General features: G+C 33.6%; 2 protein-coding genes across 2 annotated transcripts; both read left to right on the top strand.

Moving 5' to 3' along the window:
- The first annotated feature begins 3190 nt into the window (after positions 1-3190).
- LOC125048894 (odorant receptor 49b-like) lies at positions 3191-7898 on the top strand. The gene is made up of 7 exons (XM_047647847.1): positions 3191-3341; positions 3730-3946; positions 4309-4431; positions 5083-5281; positions 6886-6990; positions 7552-7707; positions 7777-7898. The coding sequence occupies exons 1-7, from the start codon at positions 3191-3193 to the stop codon at positions 7828-7830; spliced, it is 1005 nt and encodes a 334-aa protein (XP_047503803.1). The 3' UTR covers positions 7831-7898.
- A 1618-nt stretch (positions 7899-9516) lies between these two features.
- LOC125049213 (odorant receptor Or1-like) lies at positions 9517-12573 on the top strand. The gene is made up of 6 exons (XM_047648364.1): positions 9517-9633; positions 10505-10703; positions 10932-11108; positions 11561-11665; positions 12094-12249; positions 12456-12573. Exons 1-6 carry the CDS (start codon positions 9539-9541, stop codon positions 12513-12515), a joined length of 792 nt encoding a protein of 263 aa, XP_047504320.1. The 5' UTR covers positions 9517-9538; the 3' UTR covers positions 12516-12573.
- Positions 12574-12782: the final 209 nt, after the last annotated feature.

Consider the following 12782-nt stretch of genomic DNA (forward strand, 5'->3'; position numbering starts at 1 on the left):
TTGAGACACTGGTCCCACTTGGCCTGCCGAGGCAACAGGCGGCAAGGGGCGTGGCGAGGATACGCCCACAGCAACAGGTGCCTCCCATTTGATAATGCAGCATTCGCTGAAGTTAGGATGAGAACACAAAAGTGAATTTTATTTAAAAAAAAAAGTTTGCTGGAAGTCATGGAATTGAGTCGTTTAAAAATGTTAGAAATATGGTTTAACTATTACTACACTTATCTGGAATGCAAACAAATGCATTCCAAGGGAAAAAAGGACAGACCAAATCACTAGGTGTGTGTGAATCCAACGCAACGTCTAATTAACATAATGTACGTTGCTAAGCATGGAGTATTCTTAGTAGAGTAGTAGTCTTCATTAAATATTGTAAAGGTATTCATAAAAGAAGAAGATAAGTTACTTGGGACATGTGTTTCGACATGAACGGTACCGACTTCTTCAAGTAATCATGATGGGCAAGGTCAAGGGTAAAAGACGCGCTGGCAGAAGGAGGAAGTCGTAGCTCCGCAATATTAGAGAATGGACGGGAGTGGCCAGCGTAGAACAGCTGATGCGCTTGGCGAAAAATAAGAAGGAGAATGACGAGCTGACCGCCAACCTCCAGTAGTGGAGAGGCACTTCAAGAGGAAGAAGAAGAAAAGTATTCATTGATATAAATATAAATCGTCGACTGTGTATCCGGTACGTAGCGCTTCAATCTGTGAGAATCACAGATGAGACCAATCGAGCCGCCCCAGTCTCTTGAGGCTGCACTCATTAATATACGGCACCATTTCTACACTTTTTATTCTTTAATTTTCATAAAAGGTTAGGATTATATATAAAACGTAGTAAAATATGGGTCTGTGAAAAATTTAAGTTGTAAGCTGAAGTTGTAACTGTTTTTAAATTTTAATGAGTCCAAAGAATATATCTGATATATAAAATTCTCGTGTCGCGGTGTTTGTAGTTAAACTCCTCCGAAACGGCTTGACCGATTCTCATGAAATTTTGTGTGCATATTGAGTATGTCTGAGAATCGGACAACATCTATTTTTCATCCCCCTAAATGTTAAGGGTAGTCCACCCCTAAATTTTTTTCTTAATTTTAAGATGAATTTTTAATTTTTTTATGATAATATATGATACTATAGCATTAAAAAATACATACAACCCCTAATTTCACCCCTCTACGATCAAGCCCTATTTTTTATTTTGTAATATATCGTTTGTACGATATACATGGCAAAACGACGTTTGCCAGGTCAGCTAGTTTGCACGCTAGCGTTGCCCTGATGTGTGCATGCTTAATTAAAAACTTCACCTAAAAAGCTAAATGCTAAAGCTTTATGTAGGTTATAAAATGTAAGTCAAAAGGGAGGCTTATATTTATATCGTATGTTTTTATTAACTTCAACAAAATATATCTACAGTCGGATTTAAATAGTTTAATAATATTTTGATAATTCTTTGAACTAGTATCATTTGACCCGCATCACATGCCCCATCCCTTGTCTTCATCCCTTATCTTCTTCAAAGCTAGCGATAGCCAGTGTACAGTAAAATCTTAAATAACGTGTTTCACTTGCATTAATTTTATTCCAGTCCAACACTCCTTTGGTCGAGAGTTACTAACTACATATCTTTACATTCTTTTCGAAACTAAAATTCGTTAAAACTGTACACAGATTTCAAAATAGTCATAATATAAAATGTCGTAAAATATATTTATAATTATTCTATATTAAAAGCCATTGTTACACTATAATTCCGAGCTTGGTTGAAAGGGTTCTAGTAGTAGGAGCACTCTATCCTATCCAGTTCCACCCTACTGCACGATGACATGCTGCATAGGCCATAAACTCTGTTCACGTCAAGCTGGATTGGAAAACTCAACGAATTAGGCGAAGGCAAACAGAGTTTAACGTACGGTTTTTTTAACGTACGGTTTCAGATTAGCCAGAGAGTCGAAAAAACTTGGACCGTGGTAAATGCAAAACTTGGCACGGAAAGCTATGGACGATTACTGTGGACCTCCTCTGCCCCTTCCCTCTGGATATTCATGACTGACTTGCTGACTTCATAGTACGGCAATCATGCTTTGTGTGTACACAAGCACATAAGTACATATTAATCGCTTGGCCATTTACTTATAGGGTTGTTTGTTTGAGCTCCGTGAGCCCCTTCACAGGATGTTTTCGCACTCCTCTACTGCTTCATTTAAGAATAAGTTAAAACTTATAATGTCTTGAGCCTTTTTTGATAGCTGCTAGTTTGTTTGTCATTCCCCTAATTTATAAATTTTGTGCTGTCATGTTTTGTCTTGTTTTACTTTGTATTGTATTTTTTTGTCAGTGAAACTTTTTGTGGATATTATGTCCAATGTGTTTATTTTGTGTTTTACTTTCATTTTATTTTTACTGTATAGTGATGTATCTGTTTAGTTTCCTTAATAAATAAATAAAAAATAAAATCATTTAAAATTTAATAGAGAACTATATGAAAGCAACTTTATATTAAATTTTAAACATAAATACCAGGCATCACGGCATTAAACAAGCCAAATACACATTTAGTTCGGAAAGCTAACAGTTTGCTTTAGTAAACATAAAATTATTATTGTATAAGCAGATAATTGCATGTGTCGTTGCTTTTCAGAAGTATAACACATTTTGTAATATTATGCTACTATTGCTTGAAATTATTAAGAATTTTGGCATAACTGAATTTTTATTTATGTCAACTATTTTAAGTTTGGAAAGTTTAGTAAATCCTAAAAATTTTAAACGATTATTTTAACTGATTATTTCTGGTCAATTCAATAAATCTAAATATCACTTATGTCTTATAAATTACTTTCTTATGTTGCGATTGCTTTCTATATCTTCTGTAAAGTTATCTTGCGAAATTCTAAAAGTCATCTATTCCGTCAATTCCATTCTGTACTACCCTGTCTGATAAGGGCAGGGATATTAGAGATGTGTGGAGACGGCAGTTCAGAGCTGAGTAAAGGCACTTCATGCATGCAACTAAATTTCATGTAAATTCTGAAGGCCAACAAAACCGCCCCATATCGATTACTAGGGATTTTTTTAGATTATTAAAAGGTTTAGGATATCTGTTTGTATACCCTTTAAGACAAATACAGCCTATAAAGTTCTTTATTACAACTGACACGTTACGCAGTAGAGGTTTACCATTAACCATGGCTATAGTGATTCCAAATACAAATTTTTCGTTACGCTTTTCGTTGACATATTTGAAAGTGTTTGGCTTGTGGCCCGCCGTAGGAATTGCGGGATGGAAGAAAATTCTTTTCTATACCTATTCTTTATTTATATTTATGTTAATATTGGGTAAGATAATCAATACAAATTAATTAGTAAATTTCACGCATTAACAAAGCAATCAGTACACTTTAAAAATATGTGTTTGATTCTATTCTCATACAGTGACTTTCATCAAGAGACTGGGATCAAGGAACTTAGAGGTTTTGATTCTGAAAACTTTTAGCAACAACTAAATCCTGTAAAGGTTGCCTCTTAAATCAAATTTCCTTTGCCGACTATAAAATGATTCTATAGTTATCTTTACAGTCGCTAGCCACCACTCTTTGTGGAAAAAGGTTGCAGTTCTCAGGACTATCTATTGCTACAATGACTATGTGAATGTTAAACTAAATTTTCTTATATGCTAATGCCCTATTGCTGAATGATTAACATGGCTGAAAATAACACGGTTCAGGTACATACATAGCGATCCAGCTGGTAGACCTTTGGCAGAACTGGGGGAATTTGTCATTGATGACGTCAATCGCCTTTGTGTTGTGCACTAATCTCGTGCACTGTGTGAAGATCTTCAACCTACTGGTGAGGAGACGTCGTATAGAACATATCATCGACCGAAATAACTATGTCCTAAAAAATGCTACTGGACAACAGAAGATCGACATCATTCGAAGGTGTGCCTGTTTTATTTTATATTATTTGATATAGAACATAACCGGAAAAAACTAATAAATGAATATCTTAAAAATGGCTCTATTCCTAGCACGCTTCTATGATACCAGTATTGTAACCAACGTCAAACAATCTCGGATATCATTTGACGTGAGTTTCTCCGAGTAACAAAATATTCTCTCTCATTAAGTGATGCGGCTATTAGTTAACTTATTGCACTCCGTAAAAAGAAAGTTGGTTCATAAAAAAACCTTTTATATTTTCATATGCTGCAACGCAAAAGATATACACACGAAAACACCGTGTTAAATTCTTAATCTTCTTATCATATTTGTATTATTCTAAACAAATACTAAATTTGCAGTTGCAATCGGGGAACAACTCTTCACCTGATGACTTTTCTTACCCTCACAACAGTGACTCTGATAGGTTTCGCGGTGGGACCGGCTCTTGAGTCTCAGAACTTACAGTTGCCACTGCAGGCCTGGTGAGATCTAAATACCTACTTTATTGTATTATGACACTCCTTAAAATAAATATAAATCTTAATTTTATAATATTATTTAATTTTATAAATAAATTATCTCATTCTCTTCAATTTCAATTATATTCGTTAGCCTATCATCACTTTGTACACACAAATATAACGTTCTATTGTTATTTAAAAACCGTCGGATTTAGCAAAGATTTCTCACAAAATGTATTTTCCAAAATAATCGTTTAATTTCTGATTCTTGCTTTCGATGGAAATAACAAATAATTAGTTCCTTCATTTCCGCAAAAAATTAAAATACAATGATTAATCGTTCCAAACCCCTCCAAGTCGCTGGAGTGGCTTTATTACCTCCCACTCGTACTCAAATTAAAATATATAATTAGTTAATAAAAATCCAATGGTGCTACAGTTCTCTTTTTGGTTGGGTTTCAGGTGGGTTTTCCTCTTTAGTAAGTGATTAGCCTTCTGTGTAATTCGATTGAGTAAGATTAATTTCTGAAATACAGGCATAGAAAATTACACATATAGAAAATCAATTGTTACATAGCCGGGCCAAATCAAAAAACCATTCACACACACTATTCAATAACCCCGCTACTTAATGTTATTTATTATTATTTATCTATAAGGTTTTATCTGTAGGTATCCATACGATTGGAGTAAATCTCCGGCCTATGAGCTGACATACTTGCACCAGATATGTGCCATTTATGCGGCGGCCTGTCTCAACATCAGCAAAGATATGGTGGTTGTATCATTATTAGCACAGTGCAGGTGTAGATTCAAACTTCTAGGATACGATCTCAAAACTCTTTGTTTGGATATGAGTCCTGGAACGATGGTAACTACAAAAAAGTGTTTTTTTAATCCCATTATACATTTTTTTCACAAAAACGCCGACTGGTTTGCAAGTGCATTTTCGGCATCCAAAGGTACGCCCTTTTGTTGAAGGCCCCTATGTCGTTTCGGTCCGGGAATACGTGAAATAGCTGATTTTATAAAAAGGTGGTGTGTGACAAAATTTGCATTAAAAGCGTTCTATCGAGGAATCATATCGAGGAATAAGCCTTTTAAGTTACACAAGTAATATAAAATCCATATTACAGGTTTTACACCATATGTGTTAAATGAATAACGGAATATTTTAATGAACAAAACATGCAAGTAATTAAGAGAGCAACGGGTGACTTGATCGCTAACATCTGGTCTCTTCCAGTAGCAGCCACTAATAAGTAATTACAAAAATTTAAAATGATATTTAAGATTTTGACGTCTTAATATACGTATAGAATCTAAATTTGTTATGAAACCGTACACGAAAAAATATAAATCTTATACCTCTTATTATTCAATCTCGTAGAGAGGATGTATCATGTAAGAGAAGCTCTTTGGTACGGCGAACAGTAAAATGTATCTGCCCCATCTGTTTTAACAAGGTAAATCGTCGTAGCGATCACTACGAGGTAGCAAGCTACGAACCTTTCTACGAGCTGTAGATTGCCGAGAAGCATGTATAGGTGGCGTTGTTCGATACAAATATAATAAGAATAATATTGTATCTTTATAGATGTTAACGTAAAATTGTAAACGCCGTTAGATTGTAATCTATCTCGCGAGATTATAAACTGTCGAAAGATTGTGAACCTCAGCTTACTGCTTACAATTTAACGTATTATTATTCGGTAGATTGTACTACACTAACTTAGTTATCATTCAAACTTCTTTGGTCAATTATAGATTAATTTTACTTTCCAACAATTTCATATAACTACCGAATAATAATACGTTAAATTGTAAGCAGTTCGTTGAGGTTCACAATCTTTCGACAGTTTATAATCTCGCGAGATAGATTACAATCTAACGGTGTTTACAATTTTACGGTGACATAGATACTCCTTAATTATTTATGTACTTAAATTTAGACGAAAAAGAAAATACTTTTAATGATTTAACTTAGAACATTTTATTATTACTAGCAACGTATGTCGCAAGAACATGATTTGATGGTACAGGCCAGACTTAATGAGTGTATTCGCGAGCATCAAGATATCTTAGACTCACTGAATGAGCTACAACGCTGCTTCTCAGAACCCACCTTCGCACAGTTCACCGTCTCACTCGTCATCATTTGTGTGACCGCATTTCAGCTCACTAAGGTACGCAAAGTAACTAATAGTTATAATGAGTTCTAAGACATTGCCAAGAATGAGTTAGGATTAAATGTGTCTAATAATAATGTGTAGGAATTTTATGTTTATTTACAAGTTGTATAAATAACGGAATGTAAAAGAATATTATTTTAAATAAACTAAACAAACCGCGTGGGACTCCACGGCCTCATCTATAGGTCGAAATACAATAAAATGGTTACATCAGTTTAAAGTTTCCATAATATTATTCAAATCTTTATAAAAATTGTATTGCAAAATGTTATAATATTTTTAGCAAATCGGTAACTTTGTCAGAATGGCTTCCATTGCAACATACCTTTTAAATATGATGGAACAAGTTTTTATTTATTGTTATGAAGGAAACGAACTGGCAGTAGGGGTAAGTCTCCGAATGTTAATTTGTTATTAAAGCTTTTAGCTAAGTTTCATGTTAGTTTCATTACATCCAGGCAAATTAGCTTTATAAAAAAAAACTCTATGTTGGATAGTGTTGTGGCATTTTTACTTCACTATTAAAATGCAGTGTAGGCCTACTGGCTTCAGCGTGTGACTCTCATCCCTGCGGATGTAGGTTCAATCCCCGGCTGTGCACCAATTGTTTCTATGTGCGCACTGCGCATTTAACATTCGCTCGAACAGTGTAGTAAAACATCGCAAGGAAACCGACTTAGACCAACTCGACGGCATGTGTCAGACACAGGAGGATAATCACCTACTACATATGTACTAAGAAAAACAAATGATCAAGAAACATACAGTAATATTAGGCCCAGACCTAAAAAGGTTGTAGCACCGCTGGTATAATTAATTATTAAAAATTTTAAACTTTACGCAAATACCCTTCTACCGTCTAAGGCCGACCTACTTATGAGCTAACTAAAATTATAACAATGCGATAAGGCATCCTGTTGTAACCTCTATGGAGTAAAATGTATTGCAGAGTGAGAATATTTCCCGTTGTGCGTACGAGTGGCCATGGTATACGTGCAGCGTGCGTTTGCGTCGGTCAACGTTGATCTTAATGACGCGTTGTGGCCGGACCGCTATGCTCACTGCTGGGGGATTTACTACTCTCTCTCTGGATTCTTTCATGAGAGTGAGTATATTTTTTTATAAATTAGTTTTGAATTGAATTGGAATTAAGATTATCTTTGAATTATTGCAGATCTTAAAAGCATCGTACACATTTTTTACGGTATTACGCCAAGTAAGCGAATAAAAATATGGTCCTGAATTGGGATCCTATGTAGTATTTCAAACTAGTTTGAGTTTTATTATTTATTATAAATAAATATTATAATTATTACTTTTTGTTTAATTATTTTATATGTTCAATGATTAAAATTCAATTTATAAGTATTCAATAATTGATAGACTCGTAAAAGAAATATTTGTAAGTGTATGTGTATATGTGTGTATTTAAATTAAATTCAAATTATTTATATTCATATTTTGAAATATTGTTAGCTTTTGTTTCACAAATATAAACGAAATACATAATCAAATTAATTGTTTGTTTTCAATAAAGAGTAAAGGTCTGTGTATATTTAATTGTCTAATTGCAAGTGACAACGCTAGATTGAATTGTCGATAATTGATGAAAATCGCTGTGTGAGTTACTCAACTCTGGGAACGAAATGTAACAATACAAAAAAAAAATATTTTCTTTTTTAATTTTTTTGACTTTTTGTAACGATTAAAGATCTTTGTATACGATACTGCTTATTCTGTTTATTGAAAACCTGAATCACCCAAATCCGGAAAAACATTTTGTGTAATACATTAATTCCGTAGTGCGTTTTAGTACATTATTGCATTATGTTTCTAATAAATAATGATAAATACGAATTCTATGACCATAAATAGAACAAATATGTATTTGTAGCTCTGAAGATATATACTAACTTTAAAAAACATATAAAAAAATCAAGTAAAGATAAATTACATTTTTCTTTGTGTGTTACATCCCTGTATACACAAATTAAATCAATTTTGTACAGTTATGTAATTAAGTGTGCGGGTTTTCTTCTTTTGTTTCAAATATATTGTAGGCAAAACAAAAGAACGACGTATTTCATACTTAGAAATGAGTTTTGTCGTTAATAATACTAACTATTCCCTTCGGGTATCGCTCACTTGGCTGAGGATTATGGGGTTATGGGCTCCAGATAATTTAGGATGGAAAAGAATGTTATATACTTGGCATACGGGCTTTGTGTATATGCTAGTTGTAGGTATGACTTAATTTTTTAAATTTGTTTCTATGAATCACAAAATCTATTAAAAAATACTACTACAGCAAAGTTAAAATTACTTCTTTATTTTAACCCTTATAAATATTAATTACATAAATATAACTATATTTTGAATAATATGTTCAATCAAAGCCTATAGAATAAATGATTAATACAATCTTTAGGCACATTCATCATAATCCAAGCTACTGATTTATTCATTATCTGGGGAGATATACAACTAATGACGGCAAGTGCGTTTGTTCTGTTAACAAATCTGACTCACAGCTTAAAGATTCTCAACATGGTGGTGAGAGCTGCTCGTATCAAGAGCATAGTTAAAAAAAATTATAACGTATTGAAAATGCAAGTTACTGTTGAAGCCAAGAAAGCTGTTAAAAAGTAAGCTTAATAGTAGATTTAGTATTTATTGTAAACTTATTTCATTTTCTCGTCATACACAAATTTCAATTCTTAGTTGCTAGAAAATGTGCACTGCGTTATTACTATTTTTATATCTACTATTTGTCATAAAGGTATCGTACCTTTAAATTATTTATAAAATTGTTATAATAACGCGACTTCATCTTATAACCCATATTTTTTTAATTATAATTACTTACCTTCGCTAACTGAAATAAAAAAATATATGTTGTGTTTTACAGATGTAACCGCGAAGTCAATATACATTCAATGTTATATGCATTTCTGACCGCAACAACTATATCACTATGGGCTCTTGCTGCAGCGACAGAAAATCAAAATAAACAGCTACCTATGAGAGCTTGGTTAGTTAAATGTACTACATATTTAAATAAAAATACTCCCGTAGCAAGTATCTATTATATATGAAACTTCTAAATCTCATAATTCTTAAATGATTGCAAGTAACAAATTTGCTCTTTGGTATTTCTAAAACAAAGACCTTATCCTATATTACTACACTATATCCCAATTTTTTTATCCGCGAGAAATAATGTTTTCATAAGCAGCTATGTATTAATACTCTTAACACATTAAACAATACTTTTATGATCACATTTTTTCTATTCAACTATATATAAACAAAACTACCGAGAAAACCTATTAAGTAAGAAAGCTTTACATCTTAGTGATCTGTTTAAGATATCACAAACTCCCAGACACATCTAAGAACAGACGTTTTTTATTCCCGACGCCAAAACGAAGGACTGTGTTTGACCAACGCTTCTTTGCATTTAAGGGCCCCTTCCTTTATAATCAAATTTCCCATCTATGGATTTTGAGATAGTCAAACTATCCAGATACAAAGTCACGAACCACATAAAAAGCGCTAGCTGGTCAGAGGCCTTACTACGTATCTTGACTGACTCTGAGGTGCCAAAAACTAACAAAGACACAGCGCACGCTTATCACAATTCTTAGCTACTCTCAAATACATTCACATTTCACACACTCACACAATCGCACATACTTAATGTCTTGTGTTTGATTAGTTGTAACTAAACCTACTTTATCTCTAAAAACTGTTTATTTGTACCATGTACCACTGACTAATTTTTATCTACTTACAGTTCACAACACAGGGACTCCCTAGCGATATATGAATTTTGTCACAACCTTATATATCATGAATAAAGTTTTTATTATTTATTATTCTTATATATTCTAACGCCCCAGGTACCCTTTCAACGCGTCCCAGTCTCCAATGTACGAGATCGCCTACCTACACCAGTCGATGTCTCTGATGCTGTCAGCTAGTATGAACGCCAGCAAAGATATTGTAGTAATGGCGCTTATTGCTCAATGTCGCTGCAGATTTCGACTCATTAGTATTGCATTAAAAGGGTTGTGCAGAGATATGCATATAGTTAACAACGTATGTTTAACATTTTATTTATCAACCATAATATTTGCCTTATTTTCTAGTTTACCTAGTTATCTACTACCTTGAGTGACTTTACTACTTTCTTTATATATGTTAGTAAAATTATATTCTTAAAATAGGAGCAGGCATAGAGGCAGGAGCATAAGGTCAAACGTACGAGACAGATTCTGTGTTCGATTTGTATGGGGTTATCTCCTTGACTGTTTTGAGTTATTTCAGCGTTTAACTAAGAAGCAAGAGGAGATTGTGACAGTTCGCCTCGGTAACTGTATAGCTGAGCACCAAGATACCTTGGAGACAGTGAATGAACTAGAACGATGCTTCACGGAGTCGACCTTCGCGCAGTTTACCGTGTCACTAGCGATCATATGCGTAACCGGGGTACAGCTTGTTTTTGTACGTATATCAAAACATTATAAATATATACGTTAGAAACATATTCTTGAAAAATAAACATATTTTTAATTTTCGACACTCGTTCTTCAATATTAAATAGTGATAGTAAGACACTAGTAATGCTTACTACAAGTGGTAGTTGTATCTATCTAAGTATCCTAGTTGTATTTAGACTACAACTACAACTAGGATAGATGAAATCATATAAAATGAAAAAAATAAACATTTCATATGTTTTAGACACTCGTTACTCGATATTAAATATTGGTAGTAAGATAATAGTAATGCTTACTACAAGTTGCAGTTGTATATATCTCTATCCTAGTTGTAGTCTACAACTAGAATAGATAAAATCAATAATAAAAAAAGATAAAAACTATTTTGTATAAAATGACGCCGGGAAAACTACATACTTTATTCATAATTAATCCATATTCCAAATTATCTTGTAGCAAACCGGTAATATGCTTCGAATGCTTTCTATGACGTTTTATCTCCTAAATATGGTGGACCAAGTATACCTTTACTGTCGCGAAGGAAACGAACTTACTATTGAGGTATGTAGCACAGAAAATCTTGATTTTAAATTATTGACGAAATGTTGTATGTTTAGCTTAACTATTGCATAGATTTTTTCGCGAGCTTTGAGCGCGGCGACCGAATCGAGAAATTCCGTAACGAAAAAAACCTAACACACGATGACTTAATATAGGTGCGGCAAATACGCGTTAAAGTGGGACAGAACGCATACTGCGCATTCCCATCTCTCTGACGAGATCGGTGACGTAGCGTGAGCGCGGCCGGTGCAGCCGGTACGCGTTAGAGTGAGACAGACTATATAGGCGTTTTAGTCTGAGTGGTAGATTGAAATAATATCAAAGAAAAACAAATAAATAATTATAACTGCATAAGTTGATAAAAAATGCTATGCAATAGCTTTACCGCGGCAATCCCCGAGTGCAACACGTTTTTTTTATAATTGTAGAGTGAAAACGTGTCACGTTCTGCGTACGAGTGGCCATGGTATACGTGTAGCGTGCGCGTGCGTAGGTCCGCGTTGATCCTCATGACGCGCTGTTGCCGGACCGCCAAGCTCACAGCTGGGGGATTTACTACTCTCTCTCTTGCTACTTTTGTGAGCGTGAGTTTTCTTTTAATACTACCATGAATAAATATTAAATATCATAAAATCAGTTTCAATTAACGTTTTATACTTGTATTTCGAAGGTTAAACATTACGAAGTGCCATTTTAGCTAATAAAATCTATACTTGATAGAGTACATATTAATACTTTATTTAGGCTTAAGAATAAAAACGTTAAGTGATATAATACTTTCCGATTTCAGATTTGCAAAGCATCGTATTCTTTCTTCACTGTCCTCAAACAAGTAGACGAAGACACATAAAAATATTATAACTTTAATAAATGGTGCACTTGGATTAGTTAATAAAGCTTACAAAATTTTTATATCTTGTTCTTTATGGTGTGGAACTGCTTTTATGAAAATCAAAACATGACAATCTAACGTTGAAATTATTATTATATTGGAATCAAAATAAACCTACCGTTACTGTAAAGCTATAATTTCTCCCTAAATTGGTATGTTTTAAGTGTCGATGTGGTGATAATTACCGTGTTATACGAAACATTTAATAACCAGTAATCACTGAAT

The sequence above is a fragment of the Pieris napi genome, chromosome 4, assembly GCF_905475465.1.
Source record: "Pieris napi chromosome 4, ilPieNapi1.2, whole genome shotgun sequence".
Lineage (NCBI taxonomy): Eukaryota > Metazoa > Arthropoda > Insecta > Lepidoptera > Pieridae > Pieris > Pieris napi.